General features: G+C 43.0%; 1 protein-coding gene across 1 annotated transcript in view; it reads left to right on the plus strand.

Moving 5' to 3' along the window:
* The first annotated feature begins 4,309 nt into the window (after nt 1-4,309).
* LOC126279091 (cholinesterase 1-like) overlaps nt 4,310-21,176 on the plus strand; it is a 349,591-nt gene continuing 332,724 nt past the window's right edge. The window contains exon 1 of the mRNA XM_049979555.1: nt 4,310-4,516. Within this exon, the coding sequence (XP_049835512.1) occupies nt 4,493-4,516 (24 nt within the window). The 5' untranslated portion in view covers nt 4,310-4,492. The remainder of the gene's footprint in view (nt 4,517-21,176) is intronic.

Genomic DNA, 21,176 nt, shown 5'->3' on the forward strand with positions numbered 1-21,176 from the left:
AATGTCTCAAAATGGTGCAAATGGCTCTGAGCACTGCGGGACTTAACTGCTGTGGTCATCAGTCCCCTAGAACTGAGAACTACTTAAACCTAACTAACCTAAGGACATCACACACACCCATGCCTGAGGCAGGATTCGAACCTGCGACCGTAGCGGTCACGCGGTTCCTAGAACCGCACGGGCACTCCGGCCGGCTAAAATGTCTCGCCCATACGGGAATATACATAATGGATGTACGAGTACAGGTTGTAGAGACGTGGTTGGCGACATATGGAAGTTTGGGTGTGGCCGTGATTCGTGCTTGGGTAGCCTGATGGCAAGGCGACAGCTCGCGATATGTGAGAAATCCGTGTTCTGGCGCAAATTTTCGCTGTCGTCATTCCATGACACAGCTGACAATAGTCTATATTCGTAACTGGGAATAAATTTCGCGAATATAATTTATTTCTTGCGTAATTTATATACATTGTATTACCATTAACATCATTGCTCTTTAATCTAAGTAATGTATCCTTGACGACATACGAAATAAAAAAAAAACTATTAAGGGGTTATAGAAAATCAGAAGGTGCCAGAATTGTTTATAACCTAAATTAACAATATGAAGCATGTAAAACAAAGTGGTACAAAACAAATATGTATATTTCAGTATATCCACTGTGAATGACGAACTGCGACTGTGATTTAAATTGGCGATTTATTTGGTAATAAATATTAAACCAGTCGCCTTTTTAGTTTTTTGATACGATTTATTTAAGCATAAGCCCGCAGTGCCTCGAAAACATATCTGTATCAACAAACCAAACAAGCGTCTGGTTGCTTATTTATTACCAGATACATCGCCAATACAAATACGCGGTTGGAACTTTAATAGTGGCAACTATTTATTTACAGATCGTACAAAATAGATACCTGTTCCAAAATTTTACTGACCTTCAAAATAGGCACCAATATTGTGTATAACCCACTGCCAGCGATGTGGAAGTCGTAGGATACTCTTAGCAGTGCCAGTTGTGTTGACAGTTCGAGCGACGCGGTCTATTGCCCGACGAATTTGTAGCAATTCTGAAGTGCATGCCGTGAAGTGTTTCCTTCAGTTTAGAAATCGAGTTGAACTAAATGTAAATGACGTCTGACTAGGGCGTCTCGTCGGGTAGACAGTTCGCCGTGAAGTGTTTCCTTCAGTTTAGAAATCGAGTTGAACTAAATGAAAATGACGTCTGACTAGGGCGTCTCGTCGGGTAGACCGTTCGCCGGGTGCAAGTCTTTTTTCGATTTGACGCCACTTCGGCGACTTGCTTTTCGATGGGGATGAAATGATGATGATTGGGACAACACCAGTCCCTGATCGGATAAAATCTCCGACACAGGCCGGGAATCGAACCCGGGCCCGTAGGATTGATATTCTGTCGCAACTTTCTAGGGCTTAAGTCAGGGGAGTGCAGTAGGTGGTATAACACTTAGCAGCCCCATCAGTCAAACAATTCAGTAACAGCTTGCACTGTACGTGCTTGAGCATTGTCCTGCAAAATGATGGTCAGGTGCTGCACAAAGTGTCATCACTTCTCTAAGCTGGTCGTAGGTTGTGTTTCAAAAATGAACAGCAGAGAGACAGAAAATGTGACCAAAATGGTACTGAAACAGAGGATGACAGACTGAAGGCCGAAATACTAAATGTCTTTTTCCAAAGCTGTTTCACCAGAGGAAGACTGCACTGTAGTTCCTTCTCTAGATTGTCGCACAGATGACAAAATGGTAGATATCGAAATAGACGACAGAGGGATAGAGAAACAATTTAAATAGCTCAAAAGAGGAAAGGTTGCTGGACCTGATGGGATACCAGTTGGATTTTACACAGAGTACGCGAAGGAACTTGCCCCCCTTCTTGCAGTGATGTAACGTAGGTCTCTAGAAGAGCGTAGCATTCCAAAGCATTGGAAAAGGGCACAGGTCATCCCCGTTTTCAAGAAGGGACGTCGAACAGATGTGCAGAACTATAGACTTATATCTCTAACGTCTACCAGTTGTAGAATTTTGGAACACGTATTATGTTCGAGTATAATAACCTTTCTGGAGACTAGAAATCTACTCTGTAGGAATCAGCATGGGTTTCGAAAAGACGGTCGTGTGAAACCCAGCTCGTGCTATTCGTCCACGAGACTCAGAGGGCCATAAACACGGGTTCACAGGTAGATGCCGTGTTTCTTGACTTCTGCAAGGCGTTCGATACAGTTCCCCACAATCGTTTAATGAACAAAGTAAGAGCATATGGACTATCAGACCAATTGTGTGATTGGATTGAGGAGTTCCTAGATAACAGAATGCAGCATGTCATTCTCAATGGAGATAAGTCTTCCGAAGTAAGAGTGATTTCAGGTGTGCCGCAGGGGTGTGTCATAGGACCGTTGCTATTCACAATATACATAAATGACCTTGTGGATGACATCGGAAGTTCACTGAGGCTTTTTGCAGATGATGCTGTGGTGTATCGAGAGGTTGTAACAATGGAAAATTGTACTGAAATGCAGGAGGATCTGCAGCGAATTGACGCATGGTGCAGGGAATGGCAATTGAATCTCAATGTAGACAAGTGTAATGTGCTGCGAATACATAGAAAGATAGATCCCATATAATTTAGCTACAATATAGCAGGTCAGCAACAGGAAGCAGTTAATTCCATAAATTATCTGGGAGTATGCATTAGTAGTGATTTACAATGGAATGATCATATAAAGTTGATCGTCGGGAAAGGAGATGTCAGACTGAGATTCATTGGGAGAATCCTAAGGAAATGCAATCCGAAAACAAGGGAAGTAGGTTACAGTATCCTTGTTCGCCCACTGCTTGAATACTGCTCAGCAGTGTGGGATCCGTACCAGGTAGTATTGATAGAAGAGATAGAGGAGGTCCAACGGAGAGCAGCGAGCTTCGTTACAGGATCATTTAGTAATCGCGAAAGCGTTACGGAGATGATGGATAGGCTCCAGTGGAGGACTCTGCAGGAGAGACGCTCAGTAGCTCGGTACAGGCTTTTGTTGAATTTTCGAGAACATACCTTCACCGAGGAGTCAAGCAGTATATTGCTCCGTTCTACGTATATCTCGCGAAGAGACCACGAGGATAAAATCAGAGAGATTAGAGCCCTCACGAAGTCATACCGACAATCCTTCTTTCCACGAACAATACGATACTGGGATAGAAGGGAGAACAGATAGAGGTACTCAGGGTACCCTCCGCCACACACCGTCAGGTGGCTTGCGGAGTATGGATGTAGATGTAGATGTAGATGTAGAAGCGATGACACTTTCTGCAGGACCTGACCTTCATTTTGCAGGACATTGCACAAGCACGTGCAGTGCAAGCTGTTACCGATTTGCTTGACTGTTGGGGCTGCTAAGTGCTATACCAAATACTGCACTCCCATGACTTGAGCCCTCGTGAATTCAACTCTATTTCTAAACTGAAGGAAACACTTCACGGCTTTTACTTCAGAACTGCTACAAATTCGTCGGGCAATAGCCCGCGCCGCTCGTACTGTCAACACAACTGGCACTGCTAAGAGTATCCTAAGACTTCCATATCGCTGGCAAGGGGTTATACACATTGCTGGTGACTACTTTGAAGGTCAGTAAAACTTTGAAACACGTATCTATTTTGTACGAGTTGTAAATAAATAGTTGCCACTATTAAAGTTCCAACCCTAGTATGTATATGTTTCAGGCCACTGATGATGCATTTCAAATAACAAAGGCGAAACGTGTAGGGCACGAAAAATTCGTTTTATTCAGTTGTAATTAGACGGATCCAAAGTGATAATTACGAATATAATAGCAGACTATTTTGTTTTCACCTTCGCAGAAATGTGTGTCTCCTCTTCCCTGGTCGGAATCGACCGGAATTCCCACTTCTCTTACTTACGTCAACGGCCACGGGAAAGCGTGCCAAGTGTCGTAATTTATTGTCTCTTCGATTGCTGCGGCTAAACACTCTTAGAAGAGGCAAAAGAGTGTAAGAGGTAGAGAAGAAAAAAAAGAGAGCCAGAGGTGGGTGGGTGGGAGGGGGAGGAGTGTAGCGTCGTTAGTTTTGGCGATCGGAGCGTCGCGGTGTCCGAAATAGCCACGTGGCCAGCGGCGGTGACAAAATAGACCCCCCCGGCGGCAGGGCTGGCGTCGCAGGCGACCGAGCAGGAGGGGCGGAGGAGGAGGAGGAGGAGGAGCAGGAGGGGGGAGATCGAGGTGGAAGGGGTGGAAGAGGAGGACAGGAGGAGGAGACGCCAAAGAGCGCAGCGGCCGCCGGCTGCCGCGCACTAACTCGGCGCCCCTCAGTGGACACCGGCGCTCGGGATAGCAAGGAGAGGAGGTCGGGCCAGAGTCCGCGCTTGCAGGGTCTGCCGGCGTGGGATGGTAGCCCGCTGGTAGCTGCCGCTGGCAACGGACGCCGAGGGCCCACCTCGACAACGCCAAGCGCCGCCCGCAAGCCTACGCCACCAGCCATGGCCCCGCTCGCTATCTGCTTGGTGAGTTCACCGCCCTTAGTCGAAGTATACACTGGCACATGATGTTGCTGACATGCAGGGTGTCTCGTTACCTTGCCTCCCCTCCACCCCTCCCGAAAAACTTTTTGTCCTGAAGGAAAATAAAAAATGGAGAAAAACTGCCAAATGTTTTGTGAAATCATTTGTCTTAAAGTGAGAAATAACATAGATTAGAGAAACGTTTGACACTCCTTTGAATGACACTCGAAATCACAAACAGCAAACGAGCCGCATCGAACATGTCTCTAATCTGTATCGTTACTTACTTTTAGACGAACCATTACAAAAAAAAAAAAGCATTTGACAGCGTTTATTCAATTTTTTAATTTTCTGTTTTTATTCAGAAAGCACGAAATACAACATACAGTGTGTCCCAGAAAGAATGGTCACTGGTCAAGGACATGACAGGAACGGTCATACGAAGCAAAGTAGTGTCTAGTAAATGTGGACTCTAAAACGTATACCTTAACAGCTATGAGCACTTGTGCAGTGAAAGTGATGTGTTCCGCATTAGCTGAGATGAACAAGTGCTCATTCCTCTTAGGGCATGCGTTTTAGAGCCCACGTTTACTCGAAAAATTTTTCTTGTTTTGGTCCACATTACCTTCTCCGAAAATATGGAAAGCGAACAGCTTGTAGTACAAGAGATTTGTTTCACAGTATCTAAGCTGGAGAACTGCTCACAGCTCTTAAGGTATGTGTTTTACAGCCCGTGTTTACTAGACTTATTTGATTCGAATGATCATTCCTTTCATGCCCCTGAATCCTGATCATTCCTCCTGGTCCCCTGTATTTAAATATCGAGTCCAAGAGTACATAGATCAAGAGAAAGCTGAGATGTTCGTATTCATACTGTAATTTGATATTTATTTTATTTTATTTTTCAACGCGAAAGAAGGAATTTCACATTTTCTACATCTGCGCAGCTTTTTTTGTGCAAATTAGCTAGGCCTCAAAGAGATGAACTTTTTGACACTTCATTTATATAGCTGGAGCAGTCGTTCGTGAAATTTTGGAGTTTTTCCTCAAGTTGTTTAGTTTTCTTCTTAATTACCCTGATTATTTTCAAGCAATTAGTCCAGACTACAGCTGTGAAATCATTTGTCTTAAAGTAAGAAATAAAACAGGTTGGAAAAACATTTCCACGCCCTTGAATGATGCTCGAAGTCACGAACAGCAAATGGTTTCTGTAATCTATATCATTTCTTACTTCCACACAAACCATTTAAAAAAAAACATTTGACCGTGTTTTTTATCAATTTTTTGTTTTATATTTTTATTCAGAAAGCACGAAATATAATATACTGGGTGTCACACAACGAATAATCAATATTCAGGAACATGACAGGAATTATCCTTCGAAACAAAAACATGTCTAGTAAACATGGGATCTAAAACGTGTACCTTAACAGCTATGAGCACTCGTTCAGTAGGAGAGATGTGTTGTACATAAACAGAGGTGACCAAGAGCTCATACTTCTTAGGGTATGCGTTTTAGAGCCCATGTTTACCCGAAAATTTGTTCTTGTTTTGGTCCACACAGCCTCCTCCGAAAATATGGAAAGCGAACAGCTTGCAGGACAAAAGATTTGTTTGACAGTATCTAAGATGAGGAAGTGGCTCCTAGCTCTCAAGGTATGAATTTTATACCCTTCATTTACTAGAATTATTTGCTTTCTAATGATCGTTCCTGTCATATCCTTGAATATTGATCATTCTTTCTGGGTCACCCTGCATTTAAATATCGAGTCGAAGAATATGCAGATCAAGAGAAAGCAGAAAGGTTGCTATTTATACTGTAATTTTATATTTATTTTATTTTTCAACGTGAGAGAAATAATTCCACAATTTCTAGGTCAATGTAACTTTTTTGCTCAAGTTAGCTAGGCCTGGAAGAGGTGAACATTTTGACAATTTATGTAGCTACAGCAGCTGTTCGTGAAACATTGGGTTTTTCCTCAAGTTATTAAGCTTTTTTTAATTACCCTGATTATTTTGAAGCAGTTAAACTGAGGTAGAGGTCACACTGGTCAATTTGATAGCTCATTTGACCACTTCCCACTCTTCATATGCCTATGAAAATTCCAACACGTATACAGGTACATTGTGTAATTTCTATGGAGCCTAATTTTCGCTCCGCCCATACATTTGACGAAAAATGTATAAAGTTACTAGGGGGATATAAACTAGCATGGTTGACTTTCTTATAATTTTGTACGTTACAGACATATGAACAGCGATACATCTTGTTCAAATATCCCTCTAAATTTATTGTTGGTATTCCGCATCCTTCGCTTAAGATCTGTTCAGATACATATCACAGGGTACCATTCACGTAAACATGACACCATTAAAAACGTAGCACAAAGCTGATTATCATTCAACCAGTACTAACACGCAATGTACATTCGTGCGGTATAGTAAATCGTTCACTTCCTGGTGTTGGTAGTAAACAAATGAAGACACAAGAAAACTAAACATTGGTCATTCAGGCAGCAGTCTTCAGTTGAAGGTTTCCGTGGATACAACCTACACCAGCGAAGAGAACGTAGAAATGCTACTCATTCGCGACGGACACAGGTTAGCTGAATAGCAATTACCATATTGTTCTTTTATTCGCAAAACGGGTAAATGGTGTACCATACCGTATTAGTAACGATATGTCATGTGCATTAAAGGCAGTCCTTGATTGAAAAATGCATCGTAATTGCTTTTATTTTGATTGGTGGTAGGCGTAATGCTACTCTGGGAGGGCAACTCCACTGAGAGCGATCTTCTGACAAGACCCCACCTTCCTAACGGATGATTTTTTCTCCTTTTGTAACGCTTAAGGAAACGGGACGTTTCAGCACATACATTCTTGACAGACGAACATTTCTGCCTTCTCTCCGTTGGTGAACATTGTACTCACGAAAACTTTTAACTGAATACCGTCAGCTGAACCACGGAAGTTCATTTCCTTGTGTTTCCATTTGTCTACTGTCAGCTGCAGCAAGTGGACGAGTTACGTTACCAGTACAGTTAAAGTGAAATTTGTGTTACCTTTTTAGTAGCGTCATGTTCACGTGCGTGACACACTGCGATAGGTGTGAAAGTAAATAACCGAATAATAAATGTAGGGGGCTGTTTAAATAAGTCGTACTGCTGTTCGTAATTTCGTAATAAGCAAAACTGCAAGAGCGACAATCATGCTGTTAAATATCCCCCTGGAAGCTAAACAACATGTAGTTGACTCATTTATTTTTGTTTTCACGTTGCTTCTAACAGGAAGTAACTTGGGGTGTTCTGCGAACTGGAAAGTGAACATGTCAGACCACATTCACTCTGCACAACTACGTCGTAAGAACAACATATGCGTTCATCTTATACCATAGTCTAACATATACAATCGTTTTTCCCTCTCTCTCGATCCGAACAGACCTCGTAATACCCAGAGGTAACGGCCGACTGTCGTCTCATCCTCTGCCGACAGGCGTCCCTTGATGCAGATATGTAGAGGCATGTGGTCAGCACACCGTTCTACCGGCTGTTATCGGTTTTCGTGACTGGAGCCGCTACTGCTTAATCAGCTAGATCCTCAACTGGCCTCACAAGGTCTGAATGTACCCCGCTTCCCAACAGCGCTCAGCAGACCCTGACGGTGACTGATGCAAAAGCGCTTAACTTAGGCGATCTAAGAGGAACCGGTGTTAGCACTGCGGCAAGGCGCTGGCCAATCGCGACATTCAATGTTGTGCACTTTGGTATCTTCTTACAGATGAAGACGCACTAGTGCTCCCAGCCATAAGACTGTTTTCAATTCTTTTTTTACTTAATTTACAAAATAGTTATTACAAGCTTACGACCCAATCGTCAGTGAAATATCAACAGACCTGAATAATCACAAAATAAATTGAAACGAGTGAAAAATGAAATGTCATAAGCTAAAAATCTTCATGAAGCAATACTCTCCAAAGTTCGTATAACCCACTGAAAGCAAGAGAATACAATTATTTCATCATTGAGAAGCATATACTTCTTTTGCTGATTGTTCTTATGACCTGCACTTTCTTTTTGACGCAACAATTTTGCTCGAAGGCAAAGAGATTTTCCGGTTGTTGCGCTCTACTCTAATTTCAGTTCACGAATATTTTTGTGGTGTAATTACTTTTTCTTCAAAAGACGATTGTACAGAAAATCTTTCACTCTTGTGGCAAAAATTGCGAAATTGATTTCAAATGTGGCGGCAAACAAATTTATTGTTACTTTTTTCGTTTCATTATAGCTCTAGTGTTGTAGTTTTCTCTTCAGCTACAGTTATGGTAGCTTATCTGGTACGTTAACTAACGTATATAATGCATCTAAAAATTTTATGCATTTATAAACTGTGGTTGTTTTTCGAAGCGTAGCCAACAACATTTCATGTTATTTTGTACGTATATGACATCTTTCTGCAATTCGCGTCTTCTGTCGCTTACTGTATACTTCCTGTTCTCAAAAACAAACGCCATTCTTCAGCAAATATCTGTAGGTTACAGGAAAATCGTAATGTAACAGTCCTGTAAAGTGCTGTTGTTAAAGATCCCTCGTGGTTTTCAGGAAACCTATACCATGACAAATTTTGCGTCTTCTTTTTGTTATTGCTACAGTTTATTTCGTTACGTACACTGACTTTTGTACAAACTATATTACTAATTAATACACACGATACTATTCCCATTTATGTTATATCGTATTCAACAGTGTAGGTTAATTATCCGCTTCGAGTGTACCTGTCACAGTAATTAAAAAATCAGCAGGAGATTCGCGAATGTAAGTGTTAGAGTGCGTTTTTTTTTTTCGCGAGTCTTCTCACTGTGTTTATGCTTTCCGCCACGAATTCCTCTCCTGGTGCCAACCTTTTCATCTCAGAGCAGCACTTCCACCCTATGTCTTCAATGATTATTTGCTGGATGTATTCCAATCCCTGTCTTCCTCTATAGTTTTTACCCTCTACATCTCTCTCTATTACCGTGGAAGTTATTCCCTGATGTCTTAACATTTGACCTATAATCGTATGCCTTCTTCATGTCAGTATTTTCCAGGTGATCCTTTCTTCCCAGATTCTGCGGAGAACCTCTTCATACCTTATCCTAGCAGTCTACCTGACCTGCATCATTCTTCTGTAGCACCTCAACTCAAGTGCTTCGATTCTCTTCTATTATGGTTTTCCCGCTATCCGTGATTCAGTGCTGTGCGCCATACAGACAGTCTCAGAGATTTCTTCTTCAAATTAAGATCTGTGTTTGATAATTCTCTTTTGCAGGAATGGCCTCTTTGCCTATGCTAGTCTGCTTTTTATGTCCTGTTTGCCTCGGCCGTCATGGGTTATTTTGATTCCGTGGTAGCAGAATTCACTAACTTCATATAAGTCGTGACCATCAATTTCGATGTTAAGTTCCTTGCTATTTTCGTATCTGCTACGTCTCATTTTTTTCTTTTTTGGTTAACTCTCAGCCCATATTTTGTACTCATTAGACAGTTCAGTGCAATGTCATCAGCGAACCTTATCACTGATGCTCTTTCACTCCTAAGTCTACTCATACTTTTGAACCTTTCTTTTATTTCCGTCATTCCTTCTTCCTTGTATAGATTGCATTAGGGGTGAAAACTGTATCCCCTTCTTACACCCCTTTTCAATCCGAGCACTTCGTTCTTGGTATCCCAATTCTACTATCTGCTCTTGGTTCTTGTACATATTGTGTATCGTCCGCAGTTCCTTATAACTTACTCTTATTTGTCTTGGAATTTCGTGCATCTTGCACCATTTTATATTGTCGAACACTTCTTCCAGGTCGACCTATGAACATGACTTGATTTTGCTTCGTCTTGCTTCCATTATCAAGTAAATCAGGACTGCGTCTCTGGAGCCTAAAGGCAAACTGATCGTCACCTAACAGATCCTCAGCTTTCTTTTCCATTGATTGCATATTACTCTTGTCAGCAACTTAGAAGCATGAGCTGTTAAGCTGATTGTATGATAATTGTCGCACTTGCCAGCCCTTGCAGTCTTCGGAATTATGTGAATGATATTTTTCATGAATACTGATGGTACGTCGACTGTCTCATAGTCTCTACACACCAAAATGAGTAGTTGTTAAGTTGCGATTTCCACCAACGACTTGAGAAACTCAAATGGAACGTTATTCATTCCTCCTACCTTATTTGATCTCAGTTCTTACTGACCTCTTTCCAATGCTGACTCTGATACTAGATCGCCGGCCGCGTTGGCCGAGAGGTTCTAGGCACTTCAGTCCGGAGCCGTGCGACTGCTGCGGTCGCAGGTTCGAATCCTGCCTCGGGCATGGATGTGTGTGATGTCCTTAGGTTACTTAGGTTTAAGTAGTTCTAAGTTCTAGGGGACTGATAACCTCAGATGTTAAGTCCCATAGCGCTCAGAGTCATTTGAACCATTTGATACTAGATCTCTTATCTCTTTTATATCGACTCCTGTTTCTTCTTCTATCATGTCAACAGACAAGTCTTCCCCTTCCTAGAGGCCTTCAATGCACAGTTTCCACCTAACCACTATCTCCTTTGCTTTCGACAGTGAAATTCCCATTGCACTCTTAATCTTACTATCCTTGCATTTATTGCATAGACTGCTGTTTTGACTTTTTATATGCTGTGTTAGTCCTGACAACGATCTTTATATTTTTGCTGCAGTCATTTGTCCTTGGCTGTCCTGCACTACTTATTTATTTCCTTCCTAAGTGTTATACAACGGTGGATTCCTGTTTTTCCGTGAACATTTTAGTACTTCCTTCTTTCGTCGATCAACTGAGATATTTCCTCTGGTCTTTGGAGTTACCTTCTTTGTACCTGTCTTTGATGTCCAACATCTGTGATGGCCCTTATTAGAGATGTCCACGCCTCTTCAGGTGAACTCCTACGGTATTATTCTTTATCGCAGTAACACCAACCTTAGCGAACTTCAAATGCGGCTCATCATTCACCAGTACTTCAGTATCCCACTTCCTTTCACACTGAGTCTTCCGGACGATTCTTTTAAACTTCACTCTACTCTTCATCAATGTAGTCTCAATCTATATCTGCTCCTGAGTATGCCTTAAAATTTAATATCTGATTTCGGAATCCCTGTTCGGCCATGTCGTAATTTTCCCGTGTCTCCCAGTCTTTCCCTCGTATACCTCCTCCTCTTGTGGTTCTGGAACGGAGTATCCGCTATTACCGCCTGAAATTTATTACACAACTCAGCCTTTCACCTCTCTCATTCCTACTGCCTAGCCCATATTCTCGCGTATTCCTTTCTTCTATTCCTTCCCCTACAAACGAATTCGAGTATCCCATGCCTATTAGATTTTCATCTCCCCTGGCGTAGTGAGTTATCCGTTCATTGTACTCATATACTTTCCATATTTCTTCATATTCTGCTTGCGACGTTGGCATGTATACCTGAACTAACGTTGTCGGCGTTGTTTCGATGTCGAATCTATCGAGAAAAACCGTATCGATGAACTGTTCATAGTCGCTCGCTCTTTACCCTACTGTCCTACTCCTGACGAATCCTACTCCGTTATACTATTTTCTGCTGGTGTTGATTTTACCTCATATTCATTGACAAGAGATTTTTATCTTTCTCAATTTCACTTCAATGACCCCTACAATACCCAGATTGAGCCTTTGCATTTCCCTTTTCAGATTTTCTAGCTTTCCTACCACGTTCAAACTTCGAACGTTCCATGCTAAGACTCATATAATGTTGTCCCTTTGTTGCTTATTCCATCATGTTCTTAATGTCACTTCCCCTTTGGCAGTCCCCTCCAGGAAACCCAAATGGGGACTAATCCAGAGTCTTCTAGCAACGGAGAGATCATCAGGACACTTTTTCAATTACAGGCCACATGACCAATGGATACACATTATGTGTCTTTAATGAAATGGTTTCCATTGCCTTCTACATCCTGAAGCCGTTGACCATTGCTGATACTTGCACCTTTAGGGATTCCTCCGCCCTCTTTGACAAGGTCTTTAGTAGGACAAGGGTCACTCCTTATGCCGGAAATCTTCGACAGCTATTGCTGATGATTTTTATTCAGAATCTAAGCATTGGCGTGGTTCCAGCCCGGGACTTTTTGATTACTAGTCAAAGCGCTACCTCTAGACCTGAGGTTCATGAAATGTGGCAATACACTTTTAAATCAGTGACGATGCAGCCTGTAAAAGCGCAGTGTCTTTGAAACTTCTACTCTTTGCTTCAGCATACATTAGCCAGTGAGCATTACCTTCTAGTACGTTTCGTTGTTATGTGTCATCTCTGCGGCTGGGTCATTGTAGTGTCGCGCCGAAAATGCTTACTGTAGCGAGCAAGCGAAGTCAGCAATGGTTTTCGAGATGGAAGATGAGGTCGACTGAGTTATCTTGCGATAGTGCCGAAGAACATGGGCACGTGAAAGTTAAGCTAGGAACTATTTAAGCAGCTTATCTTCCATTCGGAAAGTGGGTGCACTCAGCGACAATTATGTGGCTCGTAATTATAGAATGCAGCGATCAGTCGTCCTTTTTTTTTAGACTTTATTACACAAATCCAGATTTCAACTAGTAGCTAGCCATTCTCAATGCACTATTTTCTATTCTCGGTGTATGTAAGTCCCTGTTGTTCGGGCGTCAGTCACAACGCCCGAACAACAGGGACTTACATACACCGAGAATAGAAAATAGTGCGTTGAGAGTAGCTAGCCACGAGCCGAAATCTCGATTTGCGTAATAAAGTCTAAAAAAAGGACGACTGATTGCTGCACTCTATAATTTTTTTAAAGTATTTAAGCAGTTATGTCCAAAGGTAAGTTATTTGAAATATGAAGGTTAATTAGACGATAACTGGAGAATTTTTCACGTAGAGGAGGAGTAAATTTGCGGGACTGTATTTCAAGCTAAGCGATTCATGTGTACCAGTAAACTCCGGGTTCTTTAAAGGAACGAACTCCCTTGTATAAAACAGTTTCAACTGTCTGACTACTTTATAAATGAGTTAGGCTATGTGTCCACTGGAGGCGTAAATATGCGAAAGATCGTCGCACTACATCACGGGACACGTTATAGTGCGATAACACGACGTCCTTTGCTGACGATGTCGTCCGTTCAGACCATTGCAGTCGGCCTTTTTGGTAGCGAGATTGTAATGTCTTTTTCCGTATTACTTTTTATGTATGCAACAGACACATCAGGGTTTGTAGGACGAAGAAGCAATAGAAGCATGAATGGATGGAGGTTCAAATGGCTATGAGCACTATGGGACTTACCATCTGAGGTCATCAGTTCCCTAGAACTTTGAACTACTTAAACCTAACTAACCTAAGGACATCACACACATCCATGCCTGAAGCAGGATTCGAAACTGTGAGCGTAGCGGTCGCGCGGTTCCAGACTGTAGCGTCTAGAACCGCCCGGCCACACCGGCCGGTTGAATGGATGAGAACGACGTCTTATGCACTGAAACACTTACATGAAGTAAAATACTGTGACCGGACACTCCAGAGGACAGCAGCAAAGGCGTTACACGACAGTTAATTCACCATTACCATGACATTATGGATTGCTTAAGTAAATGCATCTTCTAAATAAATTTAAAACCCTAGTTTACTTGTCCCCGTTTTAGTCATTAAAACTTAGTTTAATATTTAACGGTCTAGAAACAAATAGGATTAAACGTAAACTTGTGAGATTGCCTCAGAAGTGGTCTAGGAAACTACTTGGCATTTTAGCTCCACTCGCATATACGCTTCAGTTAAATCGCTCTGGAAGGGGAACAGAACTCATCAGACAACGGCCGGCCGCGGTGGCCGTGCGGTTCTAGGTACTTCAGTCCGAAACCGCGTGACTGCTACGGTTGCAGGTTCGAATCCTGCCTCGGGCATGGATGTGTGTGATGTCCTTAGGTTAGGTAGGTTTAAGTAGTTCTAAGTTCCCCCGACTGATGACCTCAGATGTTGAGTCACATAGTGCTCAGAGCCATTTTTTTTTTCATCAGACAACATCTGCTCCTTAACATCACCGAGAATTGTTTGCGTAATAATGTAAATACAATGACAGGTAAAAAAAAGTGATTCATTCCGAGACATGTTCGAATGTCGATGTAACTTCGTACACACATCCACCATCGGCGGGTTTGTAAATGATTGTAGACTCCCAGTTTTCCATGACAGGTAGAATGGCCCTCAGAGAGCATTATTGCTGTTCGTGTTTGGCGTTGTAGCTAGGCCGGGAAGGGCATATAAGGCGTGTGAACAGCGTAGGATGTAGAGTGATCACTGTGACGAAAAGGGAGATGTCACGTAATCGTGTGAGACAGCGCTATCAGCGCCGACAGGTTAGAAACAGACTTCATTGTGGGCCTTCATTTGGCTACCTGGTCAAATCGTACAGTATCCAGATTTACGGTGTATTTGGATGTGGCAGCAACCTGATACTGTACTGCATAAGAACGTGAGAGCAGGCATCGTCAGCGCTCCGGTCGACGACGCCTGGCTTCCAAAAGGGAGGACAGTGTACTGTGCGTCAAACACATCGTAACCCCTTCACATCTGCACCTGTCACCCAGCAACAAGTAAGGACTCCCTGCAACATTCTGTCACTCAACGCTCTTCGTTTTAGATTGGCAGCAACCAGGTTTGGGAATTCCTATACCATTGCTTAGGCTGCCACTATATCGACGATACAAATGGCTGTGTTTGGTGTGGTCCCTTGATCGGGAAGCATGGACTACAAATGAATAATGTTCAGAGAGATCATGATGCAGGTAGCCATCACATGAGACTACTGTTCACGGCTGCTGTGACTGAGGGGCTCTGACCCACTAGGATACGTCACCGACGTCCTACGTCCTAGTGTGTTTCCTATCATGCAACAGTATCGCGGAGTAATTTTTAACAGGACAATGGTCGTCCATCAATCTTTTTCTTCTTCTTCTTTTGCTAGTGCCTTTGTCCTGCATTTTGCATAGGGTTGGCATGGTTAAGGTCTGATTTGTCATAGTTAATTTTAAAGGGTGGCCGGATTCCCTTCCTGCCAGGAGGGGAGTAGTGTACCCCAGCTGTCTGCGTCTAGGGTAAACCATGAAATAGTGCGAACGTTTCTCAAATGTCTGCGAGGCATGGAACTGAGGCGGGACGTGGAGACCAGCCCAGTATTCACGTAGTGGGACGTGGAAAACCACCTAAAAACCACATCCAGGCTGTCCGAAACACCGACCCTCGTCGTTAACCCGCTGGGCGGATTTGATCAGGGGGCCGGCGCGCCTACCCGAGTCTGGAAAGCAGCGCTTTAGCGCTCTCGGCTAACCAGGCGGGTAGTCGTCCACCAATATCACACTATGAAATATTCTTGTGTTACAAGCCACGTCAAGTGGTTAACTGCCCGCGAGCTTTCGGCAGAGACCTCCTGTACCACAGTCAAGCTGTTGATTGTCGTCTGGATGCTGCTGCCGTTCTTAAACAGCCGCTCCGCCGCCAGTGACGTCACTGATGTCCAGTCCCGCATCATATGTGGCAATATTTTTGTGGCGCAACCACCGCACCCACTCCAACTCCCCAATCACAGGATCCCAGGCCGCACTCACCTTCAGTTCACAGACTTTATTGAGGGTGTTGCCTGATATTTTTATCTCTGTTGCCTCATTTATTACGCTAAACCAAAAACCTTTTGTCCGTTTAGTAATACAAGTATCGTCGAATGCAATTCGGTGTTCCTTTTCCAGCGCATGCTTCACTACTGCTAATTTTTCGCGATAGCGTGGGCAGAAACACCTTTCATGCTCTATGCGGCGTTGTTCTATAGTGCGGACATAAAACTGCCCACAATTACACGGCATTTTATATATTCCAGCTGTTCTGGGGCCTATATAGTCTTTCACAGACTTCATTTGTTGATGGATCTTTGCTGGTGGACTCAAGAATGTGTCGATTTCATGTTTCTACAGGAGCAGACTAATCTTCCCCGTTATTGATCCAACAAAACTGAAAAAACGCAATCTTCTTCGGAGGCCTTCTGCTTTCGCGTCTTAGATGAAGTAACAACAGACAAATTTCGCAAGCAGTTTCATCTTTTCCTTGAAAACTTGGCATAAGTGGCTAAGTTCCCTCGGCAGGGTTTCGGCGTCTGAGACGGTTTCAGCTCGATGTACCAAGGTCGTCAGAACAGATTGTTTCTGTGCTGGGGGGTGGTAGCTGGTGGCGGGCAGATACCAATCTGTGTGGGTGGGCTCGCGGTAAACGCTTTGACAGAGACATCCATTGGGTTTACGACGGAGAAAAACTCCAGGAACGGCAAGGAACCGCCCTTCTCTACTTCCACCTTGAACTGCATGTGGTCGTTGATATTGTTGATGTTTTGTAGCAACTCATCCACCTTTTCACGCCCATGAGGCCATATGACGAAGATATCGTCGATGTAGCAATAAAAACAAATCGGATTTGGAGGAGTCGTGTCCAAGGCGACGTCCGCAGAACGCTCTATAAAGGGGTTGGCTACAACTAACTGGCTCCCTATCGCGAAGTCCTCCATCTAGTTCAAATATTCTCCACCATAAAAAGGAAAAAAAAACGATGATGTGTGGATATGTTTAAATAAACCCACGACGGTGTCGTCTGAATACGAAACCACGTCAAAACTAAGCATAATGTCCCCTTCACCATGACTTAGACGTTTAATTCGTTCGAAGAAGTCCGCCGTATTATTTATATGGTGCGAGCATATTAAATGTGCGTCGAGAGGAGGCTGGCCAAATGTTTTGCCAAGTCTGTAGGTCGGCGATCCGATCAAATGTATAACCGCGGCTGCTGTCACGAATTATGCCGATACTAAATCAATTGATAAGTCCAAGGTCACTTAATAATTAAATAGAAGTGCTGCAAAAAGAACACCTAGTCTAAAAATACTTGCATATAATACAAAGAAAAAGTGAATAAACAAGCAAGAATAAAAGGTTTGGGAAAACTAGTAAAGCGTAATAAATCAAGTCTGACGGTGCTCACTATAAGCAATGAAGGTGTATCCTTCTTATGCAGCTTTGGTAGACCGCAGAACGTGGATGGTCTGGATACCTGAGGCAGAATGTTTTTAATAATACTCTCTTCTAGCGACGACCGTTTGAGAAGCTCCGAAGTCTTCCTCACTAGTCTGGATGTTGAATCGCGAGGTACGAGAGTCAGTCACTTTAGAATGGCAGAGAAGATTCTGACGAAAACTCGTGGGCAGTTAACCACTTGACCCGTTTCTTGAAACCTGTGATTATTTTGTTAATAGATATCGGCACGACAGCATGCATTCTAAATGCCACATGTGTCTATGAAATGTCTGCTTGGGTTGAGGTACTAGCGAGACCAGCAGTATTCCACGATCTACCCGACAGAACACGCCTGGGATCAGCTAGGAAGTCAACCCCGTCCCGGTGCTAGTATCCGGGACAACAAAGACCAGTTACTACAGAAATGAGCCAGTTTGCCCCAGCAGAGGATGCAACGACTTTACTGCACTCATCCGAATCAGGGCATGCATCCAGGCCAGAGAGGCTGCGAGGTCATACTGACAAGAGGGCTCATAGAACCGAGTTCTTGTAAATGTGACTCGGGTTTGTAATCACTGAAATAAAGACACACAGCCCCCCAATACTTGAAGTTTCGTTTCGTTTTCTCCTTCCCTTCTGGGTTCTTCACTTTTTTTGTCGGAAGCGTGCCAAACAAAACGATTATAAGAATTTGGAGGAAACGAGGAAAAATCACGTCTCTAATTCTGCATTGGTCACTAAACACGTGAGAGGAAAGGAAGTGACTTGTATCTCGCAGTTCTATTGCTACTTCCTTCCACAGCTTGGAAGTAACAGCTGAGGAGTCTGTCCCCCCCACCCCCCCCCCCCCCCCACCCCACCAAACCCCCAAGCATCTTGGTGCTGATTGGCTTCTTGCAGTCCATCACTGTGTCGCGCGACTTTCTTGCAAAGTTCAAACCGACAGGACGCTTGTGACAACGCACGATAACGAGCCACCGGTTCGCTTGCAGTAGCTGCGCCTTCATTCCTCTGCAAGTGTTTGTTTTAATCGCACATTGTAGTGCAAAACTAGTGCGACGCTTTGTCGCAGGTTTACGCACCCAATGTACATTAGGCCTTAATGTGTCAGGTATTTGATCTTAGCCATGAAAGCGAGTGAAAGTTGAGGAAAGGTTTGAAATTATGCCTAACGTTTGTTGGAAGTTCCTAAGTGCCTACGTTATGGAACACCGGGTGAATACAGTGTGGGTAATTTGCGCTCCGTTTTAAGCAGGAGCTAGTTCTCCATGTCAGTGTCTAATGACGTCATATCTCCCGAACTCTGTGGCGTACAACGGTATAATTTTGGAGAGACATTCAGTGCTGTATGTAGATACAGTCTGCAAACTGTTTTGCGGATAGGGTTGGCAGTAAAGAAGTAATAAAGAGACCGGTATGCGACAGTATTTTTTTTCCTTTCATTTTTTTTGTTGCGTGCGTCACGGAGAAAAGTTTCGTGAAGGTTTAAAATTATGTGTGAAGTTTGTTGGAAGTCGCGAAGCTCTCTCACTCTCAAATACTGGATGAATATAGTGTGGGTACTGGCGCGCTGTCAGTTACGTCACCGCAAGGTAAATACACAGTTTGTAACTGTAATAATAGTCTTATTGTGCTAAAAAGGAACTGAGGATGCGCTAGATAAAGATCAGTTTGCCTTTAGGGAAGGTAAAGGTACCAGAGAAGAAATACTGACATTGTGGTTGATAACGGAAGAAAGACTAATGAAAAATCAAGTCATGTTCATAGGCATGGCGACGTCGAAAAAGCGTTCGACAATGTCAAGTGGTGCAAGAAGTTCGACATCCTGAGTAAAATAGATGTAAGCTGTAGGAAAAGGCGAATAATATGCAATATGTACAAGATCCAAGAGGGAACAATAAGGGTGGAACACTAAGGACGAAGTACACGGATTACAAACGGCGTAAGACAGGGATGTAGTCTTTCGCCCCCGCTGTTCAATCTATAAATCGAAAAAACAATGATGGAAAGAAAAGAAAGCATCAAGATTGGAATAAAAATGCAAGGTGAAAGAATGCCAATGATAAGATTCGGTGAAGACTTTGCTATTCTCAGTGAAAGTGAAGAACAATTCCAGGACCTGTAGAATTGAATGAACTGTCTTCTGAGTACAGACTATGGATTGAGAGTAAATCGAAGAAAAACGAAAGTAATGAAAAGTGGTAGAAATGAGAACAGTGAGAAACTTAACACCAGGATTGATGGTCACGAAGTACTGTAAGTGCAGTTAAGGAATTCTGCCAGCTAGGCAGAAAAATAACCTTTGACGGACGGAGCAAGAAGGGCATCAAAAGCAGAGCAGCACTGGCAAAAAGAGCACTCCTGGCCAAGAGAAGTCTACTAATATCAAACATAGATCTTAATTTGAGGAAGAAATTTCAGTGAATGTACGTTTGGAGCACAGATATGTATGGTAGTGAAACATGGACTGCGGGAAAACCAGAAATGGAGGGAATCGAAGCATGTGTGATGTGGTGCTACAGAAGAATGTTGAAGATCTGGTGGACCGGTAAGATAAGGAATGAGGAGGTTCTCCTCAGAAGCGGTGAAGAAAGCATTATGTGGAAAACACTGACAAGAGGAAGGGACAGGATGTTAGGACATCTGTTAAGACGTCACGCAATAACTTCCATGGAACTAGAGGGAGCTGTAGACGATATAAACTGTAGATTGGAATAGTTCCAGTGAATAATTGAGGACGTAAGTTGTAAGTGCTACTCCGGGATGAAGAGGTTGGCCCAGGAGAGGTATTCGGGGCGGGCCTCATCAGACCAACGAGAAGACTGACGACAAAAATTGTTAAAATTTAACATCAGGTTGTACCTCTTAATGAGATGACTATAACAGCATTAAAAATTTTTTAGTTTGGTCAATAATTACGCAAAATATTGAAAATCAAAATTTTGTTGCCGCTGGCAGCCCATTAGGTAGCCAGTCTTGCAACAGGCGCCGGGTACCGGGATAGCTGTCTAATAATATAGACACCCGTTGTTAGCGCAAACACTGGCGCGCGGAATTATTTGTAGGCCACCTTACTATGTTTACAACCAGATTTGTGTGGGACGAACATGAACGAACTATGTCTCGTCTGGAATAACTGGGTTCTGATTTGCGAATTATATCCGTATGGAAGAGAAGAACGTAGTTTGGAGTGTTCCACTGTTAGTAGATTAATAAATCACGTAAATGTTGTTTATTGCATAGGATCGTTCTCATTATTACTATTAATTATGCCGTCGTCACGGGCAGTAGCTATATTGTTTTATTCCTTGCCTGGTGTGATCTGCTTGCAAGTTGTCTCCCTTATGATATCGGCTTGCCTTGAAATTAAATGAACTGCAGTATTTCAGCGAAGGACGTGGAGCCTGCGAGGCATGCGCAGAAGCTAATTAAGTTTCCAGGGGATACAGAAATTAGTAATTAATATAATTAATGAAAGTAAATGCACATCACAGAATATACATACATCCCTCCACGCTGCTGTGTGTTGCTAGACGGGAAACAGTTTTGATGCACGGCGGTGTAGCGAACATCCAGGAAAGGCTACTTCTACCACAACAA

Source organism: Schistocerca gregaria, chromosome 6 (genome assembly GCF_023897955.1).
Source record: "Schistocerca gregaria isolate iqSchGreg1 chromosome 6, iqSchGreg1.2, whole genome shotgun sequence".
Lineage (NCBI taxonomy): Eukaryota > Metazoa > Arthropoda > Insecta > Orthoptera > Acrididae > Schistocerca > Schistocerca gregaria.